Source organism: Talpa europaea, assembly GCF_964194135.1.
Source record: "Talpa europaea genome assembly, chromosome: 3".
NCBI lineage: Eukaryota > Metazoa > Chordata > Mammalia > Eulipotyphla > Talpidae > Talpa > Talpa europaea.
In genome coordinates, this window is record NC_140069.1 from 44,445,510 (window position 1) to 44,471,853 (window position 26,344).

General features: G+C 34.8%; 1 protein-coding gene across 2 annotated transcripts in view; it reads right to left on the minus strand.

Moving 5' to 3' along the window:
- ZFHX4 (zinc finger homeobox 4) overlaps window positions 1-26,344 on the minus strand; it is a gene marked incomplete at its 5' end in the record, with an annotated part of 161,670 nt that overhangs the window by 15,416 nt on the left and 119,910 nt on the right. For both annotated transcript variants that reach the window (XM_084230447.1, XM_084230446.1), the window contains 2 exons: window positions 6,162-6,278; window positions 15,026-15,094. In XM_084230447.1, the coding sequence (XP_084086573.1) occupies window positions 6,162-6,278; window positions 15,026-15,094 (186 nt within the window). The remainder of the gene's footprint in view (window positions 1-6,161; window positions 6,279-15,025; window positions 15,095-26,344) is intronic.

The following is a 26,344-nucleotide window of genomic DNA, read 5'->3' on the forward strand; positions in this document are numbered from 1 at the left end:
ATGTGTAGATAACCCTAGGTGACCTTGAAAGATTCATCAATAACACATGCTCTCTGGTGTCTCAGAATGCCTTTATCACATTAAAGCAAATCTATTTCCATTTACAAATGCTGACTTACAAGATAATTATTTTTACTAATGCTTAATTATCTATCTTATGATTAAAATTCTTGGGCACTGAAAAGATTTCAAAATTCTGAGTAGAGCTGACTAGTTATAATTCAGAACCTGAGATAATATTTTCCTTGGTGAATGTAGGACTTGAAAATGAACTATACAGTGCATATCTGCTGCTGCTTTCTGTGATTTACTCTTTGCTTTAGGTGTTTATAGTCCAGTTCTCAAGACAATTGGTTTATGAGGTTACTCCAAATATTCAGTGTTAAATATGGTTTAAAATTTTGCCTAGATGAGCAATGCAATGTGTAGGAGCTTCACACGCACATCAAAGAAAAGAGTGTGATTCTAATTTCCCAATCTAACAGAAAATTCTTCCCAGCATCAATTTTCCCGATAATCTCCTCTGCGAGGCTGGATATTACAGCGACATTGGGTAGGCATGTCACATACATCTCACGACAAACACAAAACCTCATTTACCAGCCATTCCAATCTCATCATAGTGCGGCATCATCTGACCTTTTTTCTGCTGTTTATTATGAGTATTTCTAATTTTAACTTTCAATTTTCACCATCTTCCAGTCAATTTGCAACTAAATTATTTCCAGGGTGAGGACACTATCACTGGACAACTGGGTGCAAATACATCTTGAAATGCAATGAAGCTAAACCATTGATTGCTATCAGACCCCGCGTAAATATAGAGTCTAGGCGTAATCTGATTGTATGCTGCGCATGAAGATTTATCTTGATTTTATTTCAATCCACATACGGTTCATATAAATGAACAAATTGCACCTTATTACAGAATAACCCAGTTTTAATTTAAAAATAAGGTCAAGGGTGTTATGGAAACAAAGTAAAATGAACCAAAAATGCATTCTTTTCTCATTTTAGATGGAGACACATATACTATCCAAATAATTTCAAAAATTTCAAATTCAAAAAAAATTGAAAGTAAAAGTAGCTCTGAGGAGACCAAAATTAAGAAAGAATTTTAATGACATAATGATAATAATTTTATTCCTATGGGTCTGTAATAGGTACATAATTCTTGCTATGCTTTCAACAAATTATGCTGATAATGAATATCTAGATTTGCAAATACTAGCATTTATTTGCTTCGGTACATTTTTCCTATATACACATGTTCCTTGGAAACATTTAGATTCTTTCCAGATACTTAAAAAAATAATTTCTTATATTTGTATTTAAACAAACTTAAATTTGAGATAGACTGAAAATTTCATGAGATGGATTAAAAGATATCCAAATATTGGATAATTAAGATATGTTAAAAACAAGAATGTTTATTTCATAATTAATTCTGGCATCAAAAATATGTTTTTCTTTTTCAAAGCAGCATATATTTTGTGCTATTGTTCAAAAAGTGGTAAAAGAAACTTTAAAAAATAATATGACATACAGTACTAGCCAAAAATAATTTACTGCTTAAGGGTCAGATCAAGTTGTATAATATGATTGTTATTTAAATCAAAGTCTAACATTAATATCTCCTGTGAGTTTGAAAGATTTTTTTCCTTAAAAAGTAACCCATTGATAAGTAAGAATATGCTCCCTTAAGAGAAAAATTCTGTCATATCCCCTTATCATTCTTTTGTGTTCATGGTAGAATCAGACATGACCAAATAATAAGTTGGTTCAATTCACTGTATTATCAAAGACTGTCACAAAGTTAAAAGAGACTTTCCATAACTTTTGTTGCTTGCAAGCCTTATGGAGCATCAGAAATAATAAACCTTCCAGAACCTTTCAACTATATGAAAAATATAGTAATGACCTTATTTTCATAAGCATACACATTCTAATGTTGGTACTACAAAGTATCAAAACCTATTGATTTCAAGGTTTGAAACATTTTACTGAGACTATACTATACAATGTGTGTATATGTGTTATCATTAATTCCTGTTTTTATCTCTATTCACTAACAATATAATTACTTTTGAACTTAGTGATGTAACATATTGCATCAAGTTAAGTTTTAGAGTCACTTGTTTCACAGCTACTGTAACAAATGCTGCCAGCTGTATTTTAACCATTATATGTGTCAAATTCAATATTTTTGGCTAATTAACCTGTTAATTAAGTCATGATCATAACGTAAGCTGGAGACTTTCTAACATCCATTTTATTTTAAATTTAAAAGAAGTTTTAAAAATAAAGGCTAGACCACCAAACTATAGTTAGGGACCCCAGAAATGCATGCTATTGATAAGAACAAGCAGTGAATACTGAGATATAACAACATATGACAAAACAGACTCTTGGAGATAAGGCAGGCCATCAGGATTACTTGAAAAAATGATGGAAGTTACAGTTTCTGCATACATGCCTGTCCTACCCAAAGGGGTGCTAGCTCAGATATCATAGCCTCCTTGGTAAATTATAAAAAATCAACTCTGGGGTCTTTTTCTGAATTGTTTTAACTTAGAAATGCCTTATATTGAATAAGGGTCAATCAATTTAGGGAAGTTTTGATTAAATTTTGTGATTACTCATAGTATATGTCTGCAACTTTATTTGAAATAAACTCTGTTACCCTAGACAAAATTTTGAAATGAGATCATAATTCATTTCATGTTATTAAAGACATCAGAATATACTCGAAAACAATGTCATTTTAATGCGTTTTAAATAAAAAAATAGAAGTCTAATTACAAATAAGCATTGCCAAATAGATGAGCCAATGATTATCTGTCAGTTATGGGATTAGTTAACTTGCATGAGATTGCTAATATAAAAATGACATAATTCATTTCAATTCAGATGCCGCCTACTTAATAATTTTCAATCCCTAAAACACAGAAGGTTGTAAAATGGTTTATACTCATAACAACTGAGGAAAATCCAATAACACATATGCACTCAAAGCAAATCTTGGAAAAACAATAAAACAAAATACTAAGTTATTATTTATGAATCAATATATTTCATAAAGTTTGAATACTATGAAACTTGCATATAACAGAAGATGTTATTCAACTCCAAATAATTCTAAATTATAATTACCGGTACAGTATTCTTTCTAATGAGATGAGAATGAAAGGATAATTTTAATTGCAATAATGAAGGTTAATTTCCATCTTTCCTCATGTTTACTCCCTTATTAAAAAGTGGTCCCCTTAGCCATGGCAGAGACATATTACATTTTCAATGCAAATGTATTAATCTGGATAAACTCTATATTAATTCTTGTACTGCACAGGGCTATAATTTGGATTATAATTAATCTAAAGTGGCACTAGATTTAAATGACAATATAAATGAGGCATTAGGAAGCTTTTCTATTATGAATGAATATTCAACAAATATAACTCACATATTGCCAAGTCTCATTTTGAAAGCTCTAGTCCTAGAGATTAATGTCAGCAACACAGCACAACAGCTTATACAAACATAGTCTTCCTAACATGTGTTAATTCCTTCCTATCTAAAAAATTCTGTGTTAAAGTGGGGTCACACTTTTTTCCTACCTAACACATTAAGATAGTGATTAACAAATTTGCTAGTATTTTTTGATATTTATAACTGACAAGAAAAATTACATATGTGTAAGTGGTTTATTCAATCATGAGAAATATTTACAAGGAAAAAATCCCATGTAATAATTTTTTCACCTAATCAGATACAATTTAGAAAGCAGAAAACTTTAACATTCATGGTTCATGTTAGTTGTCAATAACAAGAATCATCTTGAAGTCTGAGGTTTCAATGTTAAATATTTGCATCTCAGTAATTGCTTGAAGTTGGTACTAAAAGTCCATTTTTATTCCTATAAATATACCTGGGGAGGCATTTCTACAGGGATAAACATCTGTTTTAAGTAACTACCATTATGCAATGGTCTGTATCCTCTCATATGCCTGAGTCTTGTCTGGATGGTACAATTAGACATCCAAGAAAGGACAATAACTCATCAGGCCATTAGGGAGTGATTGAACCCATTATTTATGCAGAGCAGCAAACAGCTCTGGTGGGGATAGAGCCCTTGCATCTGTGGTATGTTCAAGCAAGACTCCTTCCTCAGTGGTAAGATTAAAACCATTTTCTTTTTTTTTTTTTTTAAGATTTATTTATTTATTTATTTATTTATTTAGTTATTTATTTATTTATACAAGCATTGGCTACAGTCAGAAGCGTGGGAGGGTGAGAGAATTCACCAGAGCCAGAGCGGGGGACAGAACAGGCAGACTAATGAAATACACTGCTGAGAAGAGCAGCAGGCGCAGCACGAGAGGTCTGCGCGCCATGTGGGACCCTTGCAGGTGGCTGGGGATCGAACCGGCGCTGCAGAGGCCTCAGGGCAGCTTCGCAGTCCAGTGCTCAACCGCTGCGCCACCAGGAGAGGCCCAAGATTAAAACCATTTCAAGAGAGTTCCAGAATCCATCCTTCACAAGGTATTAGATATTTAAAACCAAGCATAATGTCACATGACTAAGTACTATGTAGCACTCAGTAAATGCTAATGTGTATCCAAGTGTTAATGGGGAGATATTTTCCCATCTATTTTGGTACCACCGTGAGAAAAAACCACTGCATACAGCTTCCTGTCCTCCCTGAAGTGGTCAAGCAGCCAATCTTTATGAGGTTCGCCTTAGAGAATGAATAAACTGACTACTTTGCTATTTTCAATTCTTTTCAAGTGAGGTTCCGAGGGCACTATCCTTGACCTTAACTGATCACTCAGTACTTCAAATTCCTTGTCAGTAACCTCAGGAATCGACTTACTAAAATACAACTATGGCATCTTTTTTACATTGTTTTAGGCTCAATACTAACCTTAGATCTTTGTTTAAATCAAATTAGAATCATATGCCGGCCACTACATCCTAGACACAAATTTAAATGGCATTTTTTCACGACTCCTAAATAACCATTAAAAAGTGTGGTGGTGGGGAACAGGGGTGCCCTTCCAATAATTTTTGAAGGAAATGCCAAACTTAGATATTCAAAGACTGAATTACAAATTTGGGATGATTTAGGTTTAAATAAACTTGCACATAAAAATGATATTTTTTGCACAACTCAATGTCTTCATAGTGAAAACAAGCTTCTTTATATGCAGCTGTCACTGGAATTCAAGGGAAGATAGATGACTACCTGAAACTAATAGGCTTGAACTCGTTTCAGCACTTCTTCTGCTTCAATGAGTCCAACATAATAAAACTAGGTATAGCGTGCAGCAAAAGTAGTCAATGTAATATTCATTGTGACCATAGATTTCCATCTCATACATACAAAGCATGGATGAAGTCATATATTTGCCAAATCAAACACAAAAAGAGCCTTAGGTATCCACACCAGATGCTGGTCTAGGGTTTGTTTGTGCACAAGTAAATGTCATGACAGGAAGGTTTGTTTTCAAAGACAGTAGCTTTCATTACTGGGATTTGTCTATTCTAGAAGATCAAAATTACCGAGCACCTAATCCCTTTTCAATGATATTTCCTCTCTCTTAGGCTGAATCATCTGTAAACTTTTTCACAGGATTTTGTTTGAAATGCCTCAAACAGATGCCCTTATAAAGGGCAAATTCCTGAGTGTAAGTTGTGAAGAAAAAAAAGCGAGAAAAAATAACATTTATTTTTAGGGGTACATGGTTAGGGGGGTTGCATGTGATTGAATGAAAAAATTCAAGTGATATCTAATCCTGTGCTTATGAAAAATTAATATGCCATCAGAGGAATCACAAGTATAGCTAAGATTAATGAAAGGCGCTTAAAAAATTACAAGCACACAAACTGATTTGATTAAAAAATAATCTTGCTGGTCGTCCTGTAATATTCTTCAACTTATCCACATCTATTCTGTCAGATGGTTATGATTAAAAATAGGTCAATGGGAGGCTACTGATAGAAATCACATGCAAAATGCACATGCATTGAATAGTAGTGGGAATGCTCAGACAGTTTTAAATGAATAAAAGCCTTTAATAAGCTTGGGAGGGGGTGAGGGAAGGGCTGCTTGCAGGGAGTGGGGGTGGAGGAAGGAAAGGTGAAAGATTTGAGCATCTTACCAGAGTCTTTAGTAGAGTTTTTGCCTTCATTATTGTCTCTCTCACTTGTGTCTTTCTCATCATCCTCAGCCACTGCGGCAGGCTTAATGGCTCCTTCTGCCTCCTCACTTTGTTCTTCTGTTACGAAAGGCAGACTAGTCAGTAAGTTGAAAACCCCAGAAAAATGCACACTGAAAATAAACTACACGACCATTTAAAAACTTGGTTATTTATGAATCACCTGCAGACATTCATTCTCAAAAAGCACCGACATTTATTCAAAACTCTGTATGAAGAACCTGCTGTCTTACCATGGCAAATTTTTATCTAAAGCTACTTCTTTTTTATATCCATTGAGAAAACATGTCCGTACTAAATTAAGATGAAAGAAATCATTTGAAGTACAGTTTAAGTTGGAAAAGATTATGAACGGGTATAAGGTAACTCTGGCTTTTCAGAAGTAGAACTTTCTGAGTAACATGGTCCCACTGTGTCGTAGACTGGGTAGATGGCAGAATCAACCAGATTCTAAGAAAAAAATTCTTGTTAAATAATTTGATATGGGATGGGTTAAATATGAGACAGGTGTTCCCTGTACTCTTCAATCCCAACCCCAGATGAATTCTTTGGAACCTGTCAGGGTAAGATCTCAAAACTTTAGTTACATTAGGCCTTTTTTTTTTTTTTTTTTATATCCAGGGCATAGGACATAAGAAGGTATACTTCTCCTATGACAACCACATCACCCCACACCTCATTCACAGGTTCACACCAGCTAGATTACATGGAAATCCTCATAGTAACTCAACTCTATTTAATTATTCTGTAAATCTTAGCTATGCTGCTGCTGGTGGATTAATCTGTTTATGCAGTTAGCCTCTATGCTGGGTCTGTGTAGCACTAATCCGTGAAAGGCCCACTGTTCTCTTTCATCCTGCGATCATTTGTCTCTCACTGTGCTGATGTCACATTTTAATGAATTTTTAGCAATCTGAGTAATGCCAGATAACCAGACTCGCAACTCCCCACAGCATGGCATGCTGTTTTCATTGCAGCACAAAAAATAAAAATCATATTCCCTGTTCAGGTAGGAATTACATAAATTAGGGGAAGAAGGTAAAATGGGATTTGAAGCACCAGGCTGCTCAATTTCATAAAATCTTTAATGACCATATAAATTAACCCTGGAAAGGCAAAAGGTCATCGACACACATTTGCATACACTCTTCTATTTGCTTTTGATAAGCAGAGCTTTTATGCCCAGAACATGATACAATTAACCCTTCAATAACCATACAAAACGCTGCTATGGACATTTTAAGTGTCAAGCATTAACTGAAAATTACACACTGCATAAAATTTTCATTGCAAATGCTATAGTGATTGAAAGGGGAAATCGTGGCCCTCTCCACACCCCATGTTTTATTAATAATGCTCTGACAGCAGAATGAAATATCCTCTGTCATATGTAGCAGCTGAGCACAAAAAAAAAAAATAAATAAAATTGCTATTTAGTGCCTCACTGGCAGCCTTGCTCTGCAACTGTGTAAGCAGGAAACAACAGAGTGAGGTGGTTCTGGGCTCGATGCAGGGGACTCCAAAATGCTAAGGGGCAAAGAAGAACCTTTAATACATTTAAAGTAAGGGTTTGTTTCAACCTGGAATCCTTGAAGACACCATACAAATCCATTTATTCCATAGTTGCATTTTGCCACTGCACAAAAGCAGAGGAGAGGTCCTTGTGTAAGGGGCGCTGGTCATCTGGGGGTCTGGGGGAAGTTTTCCTTTCAGGCAAATACCTGTGAAAATTCTGTTTTAAGCAGAAACCACACTGCTTATGGCTCTAGCCTGCTTTTACCTGGCAGTGATAATTAGTGATCTATCGCAGCTCCCTCCTCCCAGTACCGGGTCAGGCCTGGGGGCGTCCAGGGTGCTGGCTTGGCTTGGGAGGCTGGAAGGCTGAGATCATCATCACTGAACTGGGCTGTGTCCCTGCCAAGTCCACACACAAGATGAGACATCCAGTGTCAAGCCTGCTACCTACAACAGCCCGTGGCAATTACTTTTCAACTGGTCCTGGGGAAGGGATGCAAGACTTCTTTGAGTAGATTTACTGGACCTTTCCCCGAGGGCTGGAAAATGAAGTGTCTGAGTGCTACTGAGTGTCCTTATCTTGAGGGGACATAAAATTGTAAGGGCTATCGCAACTCACATTAATAAAACATTGTGTGTCAAGAGAAGAAAACGAAAATTATGAAGGTACTAAAAGAAAAACTACAGTATAATCTGGGTCTCATCAGACAGTTTGTGCAGGGTCCTCTTCTTCATTTTCTGGTATGTGTTTTAAGTGTGAGAGAAATTCCCAGACATGTTCTTCTATACATCACTGTGGTGTCTGACCTCAGCCTGACCCTGGCAACAGTTTGAGAAATCTGAATGTGAACAAAGACTCTGTGTCAGCAGCGGGGAAAGATTGTGGGATAGACTCTCCTCATCAACTTAATCGCAAACAGCAGTTCTGAGGCTATAACTTTGCCTGGCTCCTCCAAGCCACAACTCATAACCTCCAGAGGTGGATTTGCCCACACTGCCCCTGCTTCGGTGACTCCCCCTGCCTTCTTTTTTTGTTCTTCCTTTGAAGTAGGCAGGCAATTAGCTCTAATGCTCAAGCAATTCAGACCTGTTTTGTGGTTTAGAAGGTGAAAGCTGTTTATTACAGGTAAGCTCTTTGGAAAATAGAACTTTGCAAATTTTTAATCATGCAAAAAATAATCAAAAGGTAACTTAAGTACACCATAAACTTTCAAACAAGTCAGAAAAAAGGTCACTTTGATTCTTAAAGAGTTTTTGCTTAATAAATAGACTTTAGAGTCAAGAATATTAATGTGGAGAGACCACTTTCTCTAAAAAAAACAGCAGGCTAGAAATGGGGTTAAGTGAAACAGTGACTACAGACTAATTTTCAAGTCCTACATTTCCTCAATTGTAAAGTGACATAAAACATAAGATGCTTTATGGGAAGAAATATGTACATAATATATACATATCTATATCACATATAGGGAGAAATAAAGCATAGTACATGTGAATAATATATATTGTATATAGCAAAATATATATTACTTATATGAAGAAATATATTTGACATTAAATAGAAGGATGCCTTAGAACTGAGAGAATTACATTAAATTCCACTGCCTAAAATTTAAAAAAAAGTAGATGCTAAAGGGGCCTCCCTGGTGGTGAAGGGGTTATAGACAGCATAATCAACCTACCGCCAGCCACTGCAGCACAAGTTTGATCCCTGGCAGGCCAGGGAGCAACCACATGGCACAGCAGACCTCTCCTGACTCACCCACTGCTCCCCTCAGCAGTGTATTTCAGTAGAACTGCCTGTTCTGATCCCCACTCTCTCTGGTGATTCTTCTCACCCCCTGCACCTCTGGCCTGTACCCCAGTTCTTGTACGCATGGGTAAATAAATCTTTTTTTTTTAAAGATACTAAAGCAATTTTCATATTCATCAGTAAGTTTCTTCACTAATATGCTGTATGTAATAATAATAAAGGTATTACAGCATTTCATAATACTGTTATATTCACAGGACATATATTTAATATATTTAGTTACTCTTTTGCCTGATGCACTATAGAAAATACAATATTTACTCATGGTAAACTTTATGATATGAACATACTTGAACTGAAAATGCACATTAGAGTCCAGCAGACTTCCCAATTTTAAGATAAATGCTAAAACATTTTTTTTAAAGATTTATTTATTTATACAAGAACTGGGGTACAGGTCAGAAGCATGGGAGGGTGAGAGAATTCACCAGAGACAGAGCAGGGAGCAGAACAGGCAGATGGACCGAAAACACTGCTGAGGGGAGCAGCAGGTGAGGCAGGAGAGGTCAGCCACGCCATTTGGGTATCTCCCTAGCAGGCTGGGAATCAAACCTGCACTGCAGAGGCTGCAGACAGCTTCACAGAGCTGCGCTCAACGACCTGCACCACCAGGGAGCTCCCATTTTTATATTTAAATGTTTTAAAATATAGGAAAATGATTAAATAATCCTGTGGTCTTATCTTACAGAAGTACAATTAACTATCTCTACCTTTTTTATTGTGACTAAAATGGCCTTAAAAGTTACTATACACATACACATAAACAATATTTAAAATGAGACGGCAGGGGTGGGGGAGGGAAGGGGAACAGCAAAGTGATGAGGGGCCACTATAGACTATAGTGGGAGACTTTCAGTGCCTTGATAGTAGGTGTCATGTGGTGATGTGCACCTGACGGGTGTGAGCCTATACCTCTAAATCAAAGACGATGTTATAAACCAGTATTATCTAAATAAAAAATAAGAAAATTTTTTTGAATAACTATCTTAGAGTATTTTCATTTGAATAAAAAACAACTGCAAAATCACTGTTCTATAAAATTATAATATTCAATTTCTAAGCATATCTAAACATATCTACTTTAGTGTCATTCCTCTCATCTAAATGTCAGTCAATAATGTTTGGTTTCCATTGCTTTATCACACAATTGGGGTTGGGAACCCTGAGTCTTCTAAGGAAATTATTGTATTATTTTTAATCTCATGGAGTGATAGCATTAGAGAAAAGATAGATAGTAATTTTTAGTTTTATATATTATATATTATATCTAATATATATTATATATCTTTTAAATGACTGACTTGTAACAATTCTTTTCTGGACTCCTCCATTGCCCTATCCCCACCTTCACCACCCACCACCGGCCCAGTCTATATTCCATATGAGCTATTTTTTTTTTTCAGATGAGCTACTTAAATCTGACTTCCCAACTTAACATATTTCTCTACTCTCATCACTAATAAAGATGAAGCTCAATCTTCTCTACATGGCAAGATACCTAGACCATGTCTATCACTCCAAACTTGCCTTTCTTCACTTCCTACCTAGCACTCAAGCTCAGCAATAGTCTTCTCATACTTTAGGGCATCAGAATAACCTGGAAGACATTAAAACCAGACTGCTGGGCTGTATGTCTAAAATTTCTGATTCAGGAGATTTAGAGTGAAGTCTGAAAGTTTTTATCTCTAACTTCCCAGGTGTGCTGATGATGCTCCTGTTCCAGCGATCATACTTTGTGAACCACTGTAGAAACACTTGTTACTAATGTCCTCTTTTCCATTATACATACCATTATATTTTCTCATTATGTTTAGAACAACTTTTGTCCACTCCTACTTTTCCTGCAAGCCCAGCATCAGAAATATCACTTTCATCATTTGTAAAAATGGTGATACTAATATCTACCTCATAGGTTTATTAAAGTGTGTAAAAATCAGTTAACAGAATCTAACATTAAAAAAAAACTAGGTAATATTAGTTATTTCCTTCCCCATAAAGTCTTTCCTGGATGTTGAATCAAAATTAATATTTCTGGATATTTTCTATTCCTTTGTCTGGTGCATTGATGTCAAACAACTTAACCCAGTGAGTGGAAATTATCTATTTATCGCCTACTTCCTCTAATAAGTATGAAATTACTGAAAACAGTGATTATCTTATTTATGTTCGTGCCAGAAGCACCTGGAACAGTGCCTGGACTATAGAAAACAGGGAATACATGTTTTCTGGAACACAGAATTGAATTTAGAAAGTGAAATTGGGAGAAGAAAAGGAAGATTCCAGACGTTGCCATTTCTCTATTCCCCTTCAATAAACCTTTAAGGGAGTATTTGATTGGTTAGTTTCTGGTTTTGTTTATTTATTTAGTTATTTTTTTCACACTTTCTCTACTAAATCACATTCATTATTTACTGTTCTTCAGGCTGGCTTCACACCAATTGTTTTCAAAGCCATTGGTGACTTCCATGCTATGAAATTTAATGGTCCCTTCTCTCTCTACACTTAACAACTTTGTTTGCTCAACAGATATTATAAACCCCTTCTATTTGAAAAATGTTCCTCTTTTGGATTTTATTACATTAGACCACTATGGTTTTCATCCTTTTCCTCTGAAAGTTCCCTCTATTCCCCTTTGATGAAACCTCTACCATGAAAAATCTAAATTAGAATATCTCCAGCGTTGGCCCTAAGTCTGTTCTCTACTTTATCTATCTAATTCTCTGTCTACAAGAAAAAAATATTTGACTTGGGGAAATGATCATATCCAGATTCATAGCTTTGAATTTGACACCATCATTTGGATATCTACATGGTTTATCAAGCTTAATGTACCCAAATCAGAGCACTTGATCACCCCTCAAATGCACTTCATTCTGATTCTCCTCAGTCTCCATCATCTCAATTAATGGTGCCACCAAGCACCAAAGGCAATAGTCATCCTTAACTTCTCTACATCTCAAATGCATTTCATCCATCAGTAAGTCCTTCTATTTCCAATTCTAAAATATTTAGTTTACACTAAATCCATCTACTTCTTTGAATTTCCACTGTCAGTATCATTACTTGTTTATCTATATTTTGTAATGGTCTCATGAGTACAATTTACTCTGCATATCTCAATAGAGGCAAGCCACTCTCTTGACAAAATGGCTTCCTCTATCACTTAGAATAACATATCAACTTCTTATTATGGTTAAAATGATAAGGTTTTTGTCTACCTTTAGGAATGACTTCACCTTTTACTACTCTCCTTTTCATTCACTAATCTTTCCCATGTTAGACTTCTTTCTCTTTTTGGAATGTAAGCAAATTCTTCCTACCTCTGTCTGGAATATATTTCTGCAGACTCTCCGTAATTAGCCCTTTATTATCAGATCACCTGTCATTTCCCCAGAGAACTTCTCAGATCACTGCTTCTTAATAGGTGCATCACCTATCACACAGTAGGGACCTCATACTTCAGTGGAAAAATCACTATCACCTGGAGGGTCTGTTAAATCATAGACTGCATGGCCCCATGCCCTGAATTTCTAATGAGGTGGGCTTGGGATGGAACCCAATAATTTGCATCCTCACAAGTTCTCAGATTATGCTAATGCTGCTTATAAAGGGACCAAACTTTGAGAATATCTATTACAATTATCTCTTTCATGTCAATCATCAAATTTATTGCAATCTGAAAATTTTTTTATTGTATTGAAATACTGTCTACAAACAAGATAACTCATCTTTTTCATAACTTATGTCCAGTAGTTTCTGACACTAATGTTTTGAGTAAAGTGATTCCAAGTTTTCTTATTTGGGAGAATTAGGTCTATTGCATGATTTTATCATTTGAGATGTAGAAAATGGAACAAATCATTTTTCATAAAAGAGAAGTTCAATTTGGAATTTTTTTACACATGCACATACACACACATGAAGCATTCATATGCTATTTGTAAAGCATACTAAAAATAAACAGACATGAATAGTTCTAGCATGGAAGGAAAATAAAGCTAGTTTATGCTTTTTAAAAATATTACTTGCAATGAATTTTGTTGCCTTTTTCAATTGAGGCATAATTAACATATCACATTAGCTTTGTGTGTATATCATGATTCAGTATTTGTATACATTGTAAAATGATCATCATGAAAACTCTAATATTATTGTTAAGTAGATTTATTGTAGAATTTGTTATGTTTGACTTCCCTGTGGAACAGAGATGAACATAATCAGAAAGCATGGACAGATCTACATATAAAACCTCTTGAACAGGTCGAGGAGGAGATGTAGATTCTGGTATCTTTGTTTACAGAACAATAAAGAAACGTACTGACAGAGAGTGGTCTTTTTTGAACTTGACATTTTTTTATTTCCTAAAGATTTATTTATTTATTTATACAAGCACTGGGTTCAGTCAGAAGCGCAGGAGGGTGAGTGAATTCACCAGAACCAGAGCAGGGAGCAGAACAGGCAGAAGGACTGAAGTACACTGTTGAGGGGAACAGCGGGCATGCAGGGATCGAACCGGCGGTGGAGAGGCTGCAGGCAGCTTCACAGCCCAGCGCTCAACTGCTGCGCCACCAGGGGAGGCCCTTAACTTGACATTTTTGTCATAATCTTGTTTTTTGCCACTTAACAGCTAATCTGGTCATTAATGAAATCTTTTGATCAACTTGTTATGTTTGTGTGAGGGCAACTGGATTCATGCTAGTTTATCTTAACTATGTTTTCCAAATTTTTTAGGGGAAAAACATAAACTTTAAAAAGTATTCATGAGACAAACAAAGGTGAAGATATCTAAAGAATTTGTTAAGAAAGAATCCTGACTTAATCTTGGAGGAACAGTTTCCTTGCAAAGTTTTTTAAGTATTCCAATATCCCATTATGAAGGCAAGGGACTTTTTATAATTACTTTTGTTCTATACAGCACATTATTATTCCAATTGTGTAAATCTGGAAACTGGGATCATGCTTATATAGCAGAAATAAATGAGGTCTATTATAGCAGCATGAGTGAATTTCCTCTCAAATGATCTCAGTATAATACAGCTAAAAAAGTACAGCTGCCATATTTTAACATACACATGGAAGGCAGAGGGACTTGTACGTATATTGACATGGCTGTACAAAATCCAAGCAACTCATTAATTTCCAAAAATAACTCTATCAACCAGGTGGAGTGTGACTTGGGAAAAAATAATATCTGGCCTATTGACCTATACTTTGTATAAAACTGGCCCTTTGGGTAAAACTTAGTGTATAAATATAGATATAAGAAATTATTCAGCAGAAGCTACTTGTTCTTTAAAAAATTACTTTATATCTGCTTTCAAGTGTTGGATATATTGGCCTTTGCTTCTAACATTTGTATAAGGGATCTGATAAGAACTAATTAAAGTAGTCCAGAGATATGTTTATTATGTGATTTATGAGAACAGCAAATTTAATTCATTTAGGATGACAAGCTTTTGCGAAGGAAGAGACCATTTACCTGAGGTTGCTCTTAACTGCTGCTCGGTAAGGTCATCCTCACATGTTCTGGCTCCCAGAGAGGCAGCTTCTGCAGAGGACATCAGAGTGGAATGGAATCAGCACACCAAGCAAGCAAAGTCAACATCACAAGAACCCACCGTTTGCTTTCAAAGAGGTAAGTATCAGGTAGAACTCAGCCAAGTCTCTAGCGCATCTTGTATCCTAGTGAACAATGGTTGGTAAAATGAGTTCAGGGAGTAGCAGGTTTAAATCTAATTCTTGATGATCAGGAGCATAATGAAGGAAAGACTCATTCTGATTTTGTCTCTTGGATATTTGGCTAAGCCAACATTATTGGGTGATGTGTTACAATGTTGGTGACACAATGAATAAATCACGAGTATACTTTTACTTATCTGTGAAGTTACGAAAAAAGAAGAAAAAAACTCATTATATGATAGCTGGTATGAGAGAACAATCAAATATCAGGTACTTGCAGAGGAAACCTCCACAAGAAAAATATATGCAAGTCATCAATAATTATACATCTTTATTCTGATGTCTTATTTGATCTCCAGAGCAGAAGTGCCAACAATGTCATGGTTTGCTAATTTCAATCCCAAACCCAAATCATTATTTTCATCCAAATGTATACATCATTTGTGTTCCCAATTTTAGGGAAATCTATAAAAAAAAAACAAACAGAAAATTACCTTCAACAACTCATTCTTTTGCCACTCCAAGTCATCATACACTGTTGATCCCATTTTACAATGTGTCTTACATTGTTTCTCTATTCCCTCTGTCATTTTCTCTTTCCTGACAATTTCAATAGCCTCCACATCAATCTCCCTGTCTGGAATTTCTTGTCTTCCTGATCTAATCTCTCATAATATCTCAAGAGCTGTCTTTCCAGAATACAGAACTGCTTGAGTCAAATCATGGCTCTACCATTTTCTAAGTATGTGACCTTGTACATTACTTCACCTCTCTAAGCATTAATTTCCTCATCTGTAAAATCCAGATGTCATTAAATAAATTATCAATAATGATAAGAGAAAATGACATATATTTTACAACCTGATATGGTCTTCAAAGTGAGAAAAGGTCAGATTTTGAAAAGTTAAACAAGTTGTCACCCAGTTCTTATGCTGCCAAGGAGAATCATGTTTAATATTTCTTAGCAATAACATTGCTGGTTGATTCTAAAGACTTAATTAAACAAATAATTAACATTGAAAATAGAAGTGCATACCAATGCACTATTATTGCATTTACTAATTGTTTTTCCTGCTGAGTGCAAAACCTTTGGCCTTTGGTGGTAATAATTTTAAAACAATGTGATCATAATAAACACTCCATGCCCCCCCTTCAAAAACAACATTGTGTTTTCTTGTAACTGTATCTTGAATTAATCTTGAAAGGAAGAATTTATCCTCAGTCCTTGTTTATAAATCCAGAAATAACTTCCAAACAGACCACAGCATTGATGTTCATCCAACATGTCACTTAAGAAGTCCATCTTCTTCCACTTGGCAACCTCTCATGCCTTCACCAATGTTGTTCCTTTTACTATGAGTACCTCTTTTTTTCACTCTGAAAACTCTTATTCTTCCCTCAAAACCCAAAGTGTCACCTTGTCTGTGCTCCCATAACAATTAGCTTATAAAATTAGCTTATGTTTAGCTTATGTTTCAGCACTAATCATGACATATTGTAATCATTTGGACATGATCTGTGTATATTCTCCCAGTAATTTGTGAGTTCCTCAAGAACAAATCTTAATATTTACATATTCTCAACTAAGATGCAGTCAGGCATATCAAAGTAACCTGGAATACTTTTATTTAAAATCAAAAATCTACATCCTATACTCTGAAACAGAGAAGTCTGAAGAAGAGAAATTTATAAAAAGCTCAGGATTCCAAATTTCAGTTATACCAAACACAGATACTAATTGATATTACATATATGTGTGTGATTATATGTAGAAAAACATTTCCCTTTAAAAAAAACACAATTTATCAATTAATCCTTACACCTTTATTATATACACTCACAAACACTTCAATGTATCAAATAGATATGTTCACATATATATCAGCAGTACCTAACTGAATCTTTCCATATAAATGCTACTCCTTAAAGATTCATGAAAATAAAAATAAAATAACAACAACTTACTCAGTTTATAGCTCTCCCAAGTCCTGGGATAAGCTATTTGTTATTACATTATAGTCATGTGATCCTCACAATAAAATCACAAGGCAATTATTAATCCTTATGTTACAAATCAGGAGACTAGGGCTTTAAAAGGTTAAAGTAACTTGTCCCTAAATAACCATGTTTGGAGACTGAAATGGAACCCAGATCTTTCTGGTATGAAAATGTGGGGAATTTTATGTGTCTATATGTACTGTCACAGTATTCAGGAACCTGTAAAGGTTTTCCTAGTCTTAACAAAGTCCAGAAACCAAATGAGGAGGAAAAAAAGAACAATTTCTCACCAGTGCTATGAAAATTCTAGTATTTCATAACACATTTATATTCCTTGTATATAAAATGTAACCAAATAATAGTTTAGTGCCACATTGAGATAAACTAATGATAGAAATTTAAGAAAATGTACAAAACATCAAAACCAGAAACTATAAGCTCACAAATTAGGTCACATGGCACTTGAAGACTTGGAGATGGCACAGATGACAGACTTGTACAAATAATTTTATAAATGAGTGTAGTTCAGTGTGCCACAGAATTCTTTCTAGATCCTCAACATGTTGCTCCTCTTATACAAATGACATAAATATTTTAATAAAGAAGCTCTTAACTTATCAAATAATTAGTCTATACTTTTCTGCCTGTGTAAAATGAAATGCTTAAAGCCTCGTAATGATACATAGCATCTTTCAATATTTCACTTTAATGATTGCTCTGTAATAACACATCTGACTGCTGTTAACATGATCTGTCTCTTTTACTGGTGATTTGATTAGGTTACTAATTTGTATTCTCCAGCACTGATCTTTCTTGTTTAATACTACTTCAAAATAATACCACTTTCTTAGTTTTTCCAGTATTCTACTCTCTTCTGTCAATTTGGTGATGATCCCTCATTTGAAAATGGTACCAAATTACTCTTTTTATTAACACAATGTGGGTGTAATCAGCTGCATTTTCTGTGGAATAGTATATTGATCGTTACAATCACCATCATCAACAACATTTTACAGAGTATTTTCTCTGTCCCAGGTACTGACTGCTAATATCTTTTATATGTATTAGGACACCCCCAGCAAGTGGTGCAGACATGATTTGAACCCCTACAGTTTCACTTCAGGGACAGTTCTCTCAATCATATTTTTAAAATACTAACTTTTCTTTTCATTCTGCAATTATTTCTAGTGTTCATATCTCTCATTTGGTCTGAATTCTGCTAGCCATCAATTCCATTAGCTTTAGCCTAACCAAAATGGTTACAATTCCAAAGAAAATATTAAAAACCTGAATGTTAGGATTTCTAATCTTTTTAATTATGAGAATGAAAGTACTCATGATTCATTTTTCCTTGCAGAGCAAGCAACACTTCCTTATCAGCTTATTTTATCATCCTTTTCACCTTTCCCTTCCTTTATGTTAATAATATTTTCTGGTAGTAAACTAGTAAGTGTCAGGCATTCAATCTTAGTTCAAAGATCATCAAGTTCCCATCTGGCATTATTTTTTCCTACTAATTGGAATAATAAATTTTAAAAATTATAATCAGTGTAAATCTAATAGTGAGGGAAAATCTCAAATTTTAATTTTTTAAAACAGTATTGATAAACAATTCTAAGTTTAACATTATTTGTGATAAATTGGAAATAAATCTAATCTATACTGTACTTGTTTTGATGATCAAAACAGCCATGTGCTTCTTATATTCTTATCAGCAAAAATTGGGAAACATTTGGCACAAATTTAGTTTAAATTGGTATTTTAAAAAGAATATGTGGGGCCTCCCTGATGGTGCAAGGGGTTAAGATGCAACCGATGAAGCTATTCACAGCCACTGCAGCATGAGTTCGATCCCTGGCCAGGGAGATACCCACATGGCGCAGCAGACATCTCCTGACTTGCCTGCTACTCCCCTCAGCAGTGTACTTTGGTCAATCTCCCTGTTTTGTTCCCTACTCTGTCTCTGGTGAATCCTCTCACCTCCCACATCTCTGGCCTGTACCCCAGTTCTTGTATGCATAAATAAATAAAATCTTTAAAAAAAAAGAACATGTGAATGTTTAAGCTGCCAAGTCTAGATTAAGACAACATTTGTCTATAAAATTATATCTTACCCCTCCCAATGATTTCTTACTGCATTCAGTAAAGTATATCACTATTTTTGCAAATTATTTAACATAAGAAATATATACAACCAAACAGAATAAATATTAAACAAGTGGTCTAAACTAATAATGGGGAAAAAACAATATTTTTTATAGTTCTAGGTAACATATTGAGTTCCAATTTAATTTTTTCCACTTAAAATAAGTAGGGAGACCAGATTTTTTTTAATTGGACAGTACAGCTAAATTTTAAGGGAATCCACATTTCAACAATCCTGACTCCGCCCCCTCATTTCCCTTTGAAGCCCCTCCCACCTCAACCACAGCTTTGTGACTAATCAAAAGGGTATTTTAGAGACTGTGAATACAAAAGAGAAAGTATTTGCAAGGCTCTAATTTTAAAATAATATTTGAACATTTGTGGGAAAACTGTTAGGTGCTCAGCATATGATATGCATTTCCTTACTCAATTATCATAATAAATTGTAACAGAGAAGCCACTGCTTTAATGGAAGAGATGAGATATCAAATCACAAAGTTGGAGAAGTGAGATTTGAATAGAGTTTGTTTGACTTCATAGGTCTGCACTCTCCTCTGAACTTTGCTGCCACCAAGCAGGCCCAAGAGTACTAGGTCAAAAAATCCAAAAACTCTGAATGTCCTATCTCCTTCAAAAACAGCTCAAACTCCTAAAAGCAAATTCATCGTAACAAAATCGATTTTTAAGAGGGCACATCAGATTCAACATTTATTACCATTTTAGTAATTCACATTTTTAATAAAGACTTCTGAATTTGTTTATGTGTTGTAAAAGTGAAGACTTCACTTTCAGATGAAGCAAGTTTGCAATTAAAATGGTTTCAAGTGAACTTCTCCATCCTTTTCCTATGTGGATACAAAGAGTGTGCTTCTAAAAAGCTGAGCAACTCAGCATGCTACCAAATGGTTTTGAGTAACCAAGCAACATCATCTTTGTTGACCTGCAGTGCTTTCTCTCAAATTATTTCTTCTAGGCAGTAATAGATTGAAGTGCATTGGATGCTCCAGTGTCAATTATCTGAATGGGGCTGGATTTGTAATTTTTTATTTTCTGGAAAAGTAAGGCTCTTTTTGCCCTGCCCTGTCTGGTTTTAACCAGAAGTTATTTTTATATAGTAAGGGAGTAGTATCTCCTGGGACCTCTAGGCCAGGAATGTGTGATCACTTTTTTCTGCTTCTTAAATCATGTCTGGCCTCAGTATAATGGGACTTCAAAAGAATTTAATAAGTTCTTGATATCAATTAGTTTCAATAAATTACTCATACTTCTTCTTAATGATTCATTTTAAAAATGTTCTTAATATTTTTTTCTTGAATTTACTAATTCCTAAGACATTTCTCTGTGTGAGACTTTGTTTTTCTTCTGATTATTCCCATCTATCAACCAGTTACTGTTATTTACTTATAGGGTTGGTCACAACCTCTATATTGTTTAAAATAATTTTCATAGCATATTGTGTTGTCTGGATTGCTTATCAAAATTAGAAACACCTCCGGTCCACACAAGGATCCTACCTTACCCAGTAACAGCTTTTGTTCATATTGACACCTTTTTTCCTTTCACTTTTTGCTTTCAATCTAATAGCTAGTTTTTTGAGGTTTTTTTTTTTTTTAAGATTTATTTATTTATGATTACAAGAACTGGGGTATAGGCCAGAGGTGTGGGAGGTGGGAGGTGAGAGGATTCACCAGAGACGGAGTGAGGAACAGAACAGGCAGATAGACCAAAGTACACTGCTGAGGGGAGCGTGGGCGAGTCAGGAGAGGTCTACTGCGCCATGTGGGTAGCTTCCTGGCCGGGGATCGAACTCGCGCTGCAGAGGCTGTGGACAGCTTCACAGCGCTGTGCTCAACCCCTTGCACCACCAGGGAGGCCCTCTACTAGCTAGTTTTTAATCCATGAAAATCTCTACTTTTCTACTCCACAGTTAGGACATTTTCTGGATAGTCTCATACTAATATAAAAAGCATTTTGAAGTTTTTAAAATCAGTGAAAATAATGTTTGCCCAGCAGTCTCTCTCTCATTATTTCCTATAACTTTACCTAAGACTACTTATAAGGGTTTTCATTTAGTCTCAGGAAAGTTGCATCTCTTTATCTTAGTCATGTTACTTGATTCTTGGAAGCTTCTGTTAACTTCTCCTTCTCTCACCTCAAACACTTCTGCAAAATGATAAGTGCCTCCCAATAAGAATGGATTCTTTGTAAATCATTTCATATATTTGAATCTGTTTTAAAAAAAATTTTAAATGTTTTCTGTAATGTGTAATAATTTCATAATCCCCAAGATTTTATTTCAATCACATTCAATGAGTTTCTGGAGTGGACTTCTGTGGAATTGTTATCCATGAAACCATTATCTACCCTTACTGTGGAGAACCAGAGTGAAGAGCTCCGTGTTAAAATATGGTCCGTTCTCTCTGATTGAAATTTTGAGCAAGCAAAGATAAAGGGTGCGACATCAGTAATAAAATTATCCACTTCTTGATGAGTTAGCTAGTCTTTAGAAGCCTGTGCTATGCATATACATATTTGTCTGAAGGGAAAAAAGCACATGGACATAAAAACCAAGTTCTCCTGGACTTGAGTCCCAGGTCCTTTACCTTCTGACATTTGATGCAGCAAGTTACTTAATCTCCCTGAAATTTAGGATCCTATGTATGAAAATAGTCAGATTTCAAGCTGTTAGAAGTAGTCAAGGTAAAGAATACAAAGCATCTAGCACTGAATAAGTAGTAGTTGTGCTCATGAATGATTCTGTTCTGGTATAGCCTTGTGAATACAAGTTATTCAAAGAAAAGGCTGCATCAAATTGCTATTATGGCTTTTTAGAATATATTTATATGAAATGTACTCTATCAGTTAAATCAGTGTTTTAAACTTTAAAATATCACTATTATTTGTACAGATATTTTGGAAACAGCAAATGTTAAGAAAACCAAACATTGGCTTCCTAAGCAATATAGTTTGAAAGCTATTTTTTAAAATCCCTAAGTAAATTTTACATATGCTGCAATAAAAAGGATATATGTACTAAATCATAAAGACTGTTTAGTTCACACTGATTTGGTGATTTACAAAAGTTTTAGTGAAGATGAGCAATAAAAGAACTGATAGTAATAAACAAACCAGTCCTAGGTTTCCTCTTGCAAAAGACAGATCCCTTTTCCTCCCACTCTTAGCTATTAGCTACTCAAACCTCCATCACTTAGCTTTTAAGAGAAAAACTTGATAAGAAGTCACAAACAATATCGGAATATACGTGGCACTCTTCAAAACTCTGAAAACATAAACATTAGATTTAAGTATTTTTCTAGATTATTTCTTATACTGCAGTCACCTGAATCATATGCTCTACTGAACACATCACCAAAGCATAAAACACTTACTCCAGCATAATTCATAATGAACCAAATACAATATTTTAGAATTTTCACAAAGTCACTGTTAAATGGGAAATGTATGAAGAAAGGAATTAAAACTCTGACTTTTATTTATGTAAATTTAAAGAGATGAATTAACCTGCTAAAGTCAATCATCTCATCTTTAAGATAGCAATAAAATGGTATCTTCTACTTAACCACACCTAATCAGTGTAAGAATGAAATTAAGTAGTTATTATCACCAACTCTAGATGATCATGTAAAACAAGGACTTACAATTTTTGTACTACATTTTCTAAACTCTTAACGTCTTAAGGACGTTGACATGGAATATACCAGTACTCCTTATAATTAACTATTTCTATATAATTATATATGGGAGACATTATTGCTTTCCATGTACAGACTTAGTTATTGTGTACATTAATTATGGGCAAAAAGCTCTTCAGATAATGAGGTTTATCTTTTTGTCAACACTGTAATTGTTGAAATACATTTACCATTAACCTAACATATAGAAAATTTTCTTAAATTATATGTAAATAATCCTTGAATTTTAACAGTGGGGTTTTCTCTATTTCATCACATTAGGAAAGGTCAATTTTATACAGTCATACAACCCAAATTAAACTTATGAGAATTGAACTAGTAATGATGGATACAAACTTAAGTGAAACAAATCTGGAGAGGAAAGTTAGTGAAAGTGCACATAATGCCAGAATAGGAAGATTAGAAAGACTAGGTTGGAGCCAAGAGTGAAAAATGTACTATTGGAACCTGCTATGAATTTTCAAGACAATAGCTATGCATACCCATGAAATGTTTATTTAATAAATCATTCATTAATGAGCAAACAGATTGATGAGATTTGGCATCTTTCTTTCTCTGGACTGTATTAGCAGTATGAAAAAAAAAAAACTTTCTGAGACATAGCCAATTAATTTTCTCTTTTGCCTGAATACAAGTGTTGGCAAAGGCTCACTTGATTTTGGCAAAGTGAGAGTTTTAAGCAAGGGGTGCCATGGTAATATATGGGATACCGTGCAGAGTGGACTACAGGAGGAGGAGTTTTTTTTAAAAAGCAAAGACAGACATTGGAACAAATATTGTACTTAATCTATTACTGTCTCAAAAAATGATGGGGAAAGGAAGCATAGTGATTCCATTGAAGAGAAAAAGAATGTTAAAAAAAAGATTGGGGTGAAAGAGAAGATGATGAACTCAATTTTGGACATGAATTAGAGTAAAGCTGTTCAATAAACATTTTAAGTTTATGGAACTAGACCTTGGAAGAGAAATCTAAGTTGAAAATATTTGGAAGCAGTAATAACTAATGACTTGTGACTAAATGACACTTCTCAGGAAGAAAGCGTAGAGTACAGAAGATGAGGGCTGAGGAAAGAACTCTAAGAAAGAAAAAATAAATGACACTGAAGATTACTGAAAAAAATATTTAAAAGATAATTACAGAGAACAGAGATAGACCCAGGATACCAGAGTGATTGATAAAAGAGTGTACAAAGGAAAAGAACTCTTCCAGAAATTTGAGTCAAAAGTTTAAAATTGCACAGGGAGTGAAGTAAAATACAGCACTGGTGGTATTGTGAAATACAATAATGGCTTGGGTCAAACAGACAGTAGAGAAACTGCTTACATTATTAGATAAATATGGATGTGGATTTCTGAGGAACAGGGAGGGTGGGAATGGAAGTCAAATTATCACAGAAGTCAATGAAAGTTAGACTAGAACTTATCCTTGTAGAAATTGGAGACAACCCAGATCACGACAAGAATGGGGGCGGGGAGGTGGGGAAATAGGAAGGACAGAGGAAAGAGGTAGTAGAATAAATATGAATCATACAAAACATTAGGAAAAAGAGGTGGAGAGCAAAACTCCTTTTTTTTCTCAGCGAATAAATATTGCTATTGTTGTTTTTGTGATAAGCAATGGCAAAAATCATTTTCACTGAGTGAAAGTTTGGCTAGCAATTCTGTCTACCTGGCTTATAAGTAGACCACTGTTTTTTCATTGTAGATATTATGATAGAGTCATAGAAGCAATATGATTAAATCAACAAAGAGGAAAAAAGCCTGCAGAACATAACCAGTTCCCTATTAAACTATTCAATTAGGTTTTATGCCAATAAAATCAAATTGTATTTTTCATAATATTCCCAAGTGAGATCAGAAAACGTCTACGCAATGTGCAGAAGTTTTAGTACAAGATAAGGAAAAAGATCTCAAAAATATGTACCTCTTTCATATACAGTTCTTTGTCCTGATTCTCACATTTGTCCTCAAGAAGCAACAGATGAGCTATCATCCTCAAAACTGTAGAACTCTATTTCCAGAGAGAAGAAAACTGACCTCTGATTTGCAGAGGTTGTTTGCAAGGTGTGGAAATAAGAGCTGTGTCTGTTTTTAGCAGCTACACTACAAATTGTTGATAAGTGTCTCTTCATATTACAAAATTAGTTTGTAAGAGAGTAAGACCAAATGGAATAAATTCATGTGTTCCAACTCTGCACCACATTTCCTCTGTTGTATCTCTGAAAGGGGTGCAGGGTATTTATGGATTGCTACTGGGGCATTTTGGTTTCCTTCTTTTTGCCAAAAGAATAGAGATATGCCTGTCTTGCTAAAGTCCTATAGGCAGGAACAAATGAACTGCTCCTAATGGATCACCAACAAAAATATTACCTACCATGAATATTTCTTTTCACCATCCTCTCATGATGTTGTTCTGGACTTGTCTTATTCATGTATTCAGTGAGAATTTATTGAACTTTTACTATGTATAAAGTAACTCCAACAGTCACATTAGGGAAGTACAATAGAACACTTAATAGATATTTTAGTCAAATCAATCTTTTTCACATAGAAAGATACATGAACATCCTGGACTTACAGTGGTCTACATTCCATAAAATATTTTTTGGATTCAACATAAATGACATTAACAAGCTAACATAATGATAAGCTGTAAATTTAATAAATAAAACAAAGCACCTAACATTATTAAACTATAAAAGTCTCTTAAAAATCATGATGAAAAATGACTACCTTTTTGCTAGTTCAAAAAAAAAAAGCCTTTATGAAAACACTATTTCTTCTCCTCAGGAGTTGTTTAAAGCATTATGTAAAAGGGAGCAAAGTTGTGCTACACTTTCTTAGCCCTTGCTTTTCACTTCCCTCCTGTCTACAGTGGGAGAACTTTCAAACACTTGCCATGTTTTGGATATTTAGTGGAACCCTTGGCTGTTTCATGATTTATATTTAGCCAGTAAGTTTCCTCTGTGGATTTATTTGTAATTTTCTTTTCCATTTATCAATAGTTACCTCAAAGATAACTTCGTATGTCTACCATAGGGATTGGCCTTGAATGAGCTTTCTGCCTCCAGGTCCTTTCAAAATTATCCCTCTTGCATATGATTGCCTCATTATGTTTTCTAGAACACTGCTTCAGTGATGTCATTCTTTACACTCAAAAGCTTTGGTACCTTCTTATTTTCTACCTAACGGCATCTGAACTTCTGTGTTTGGCTTTCAAAGCTTTGTGTAGATTCAAGTATCTATTAATAATTTTGTCACTT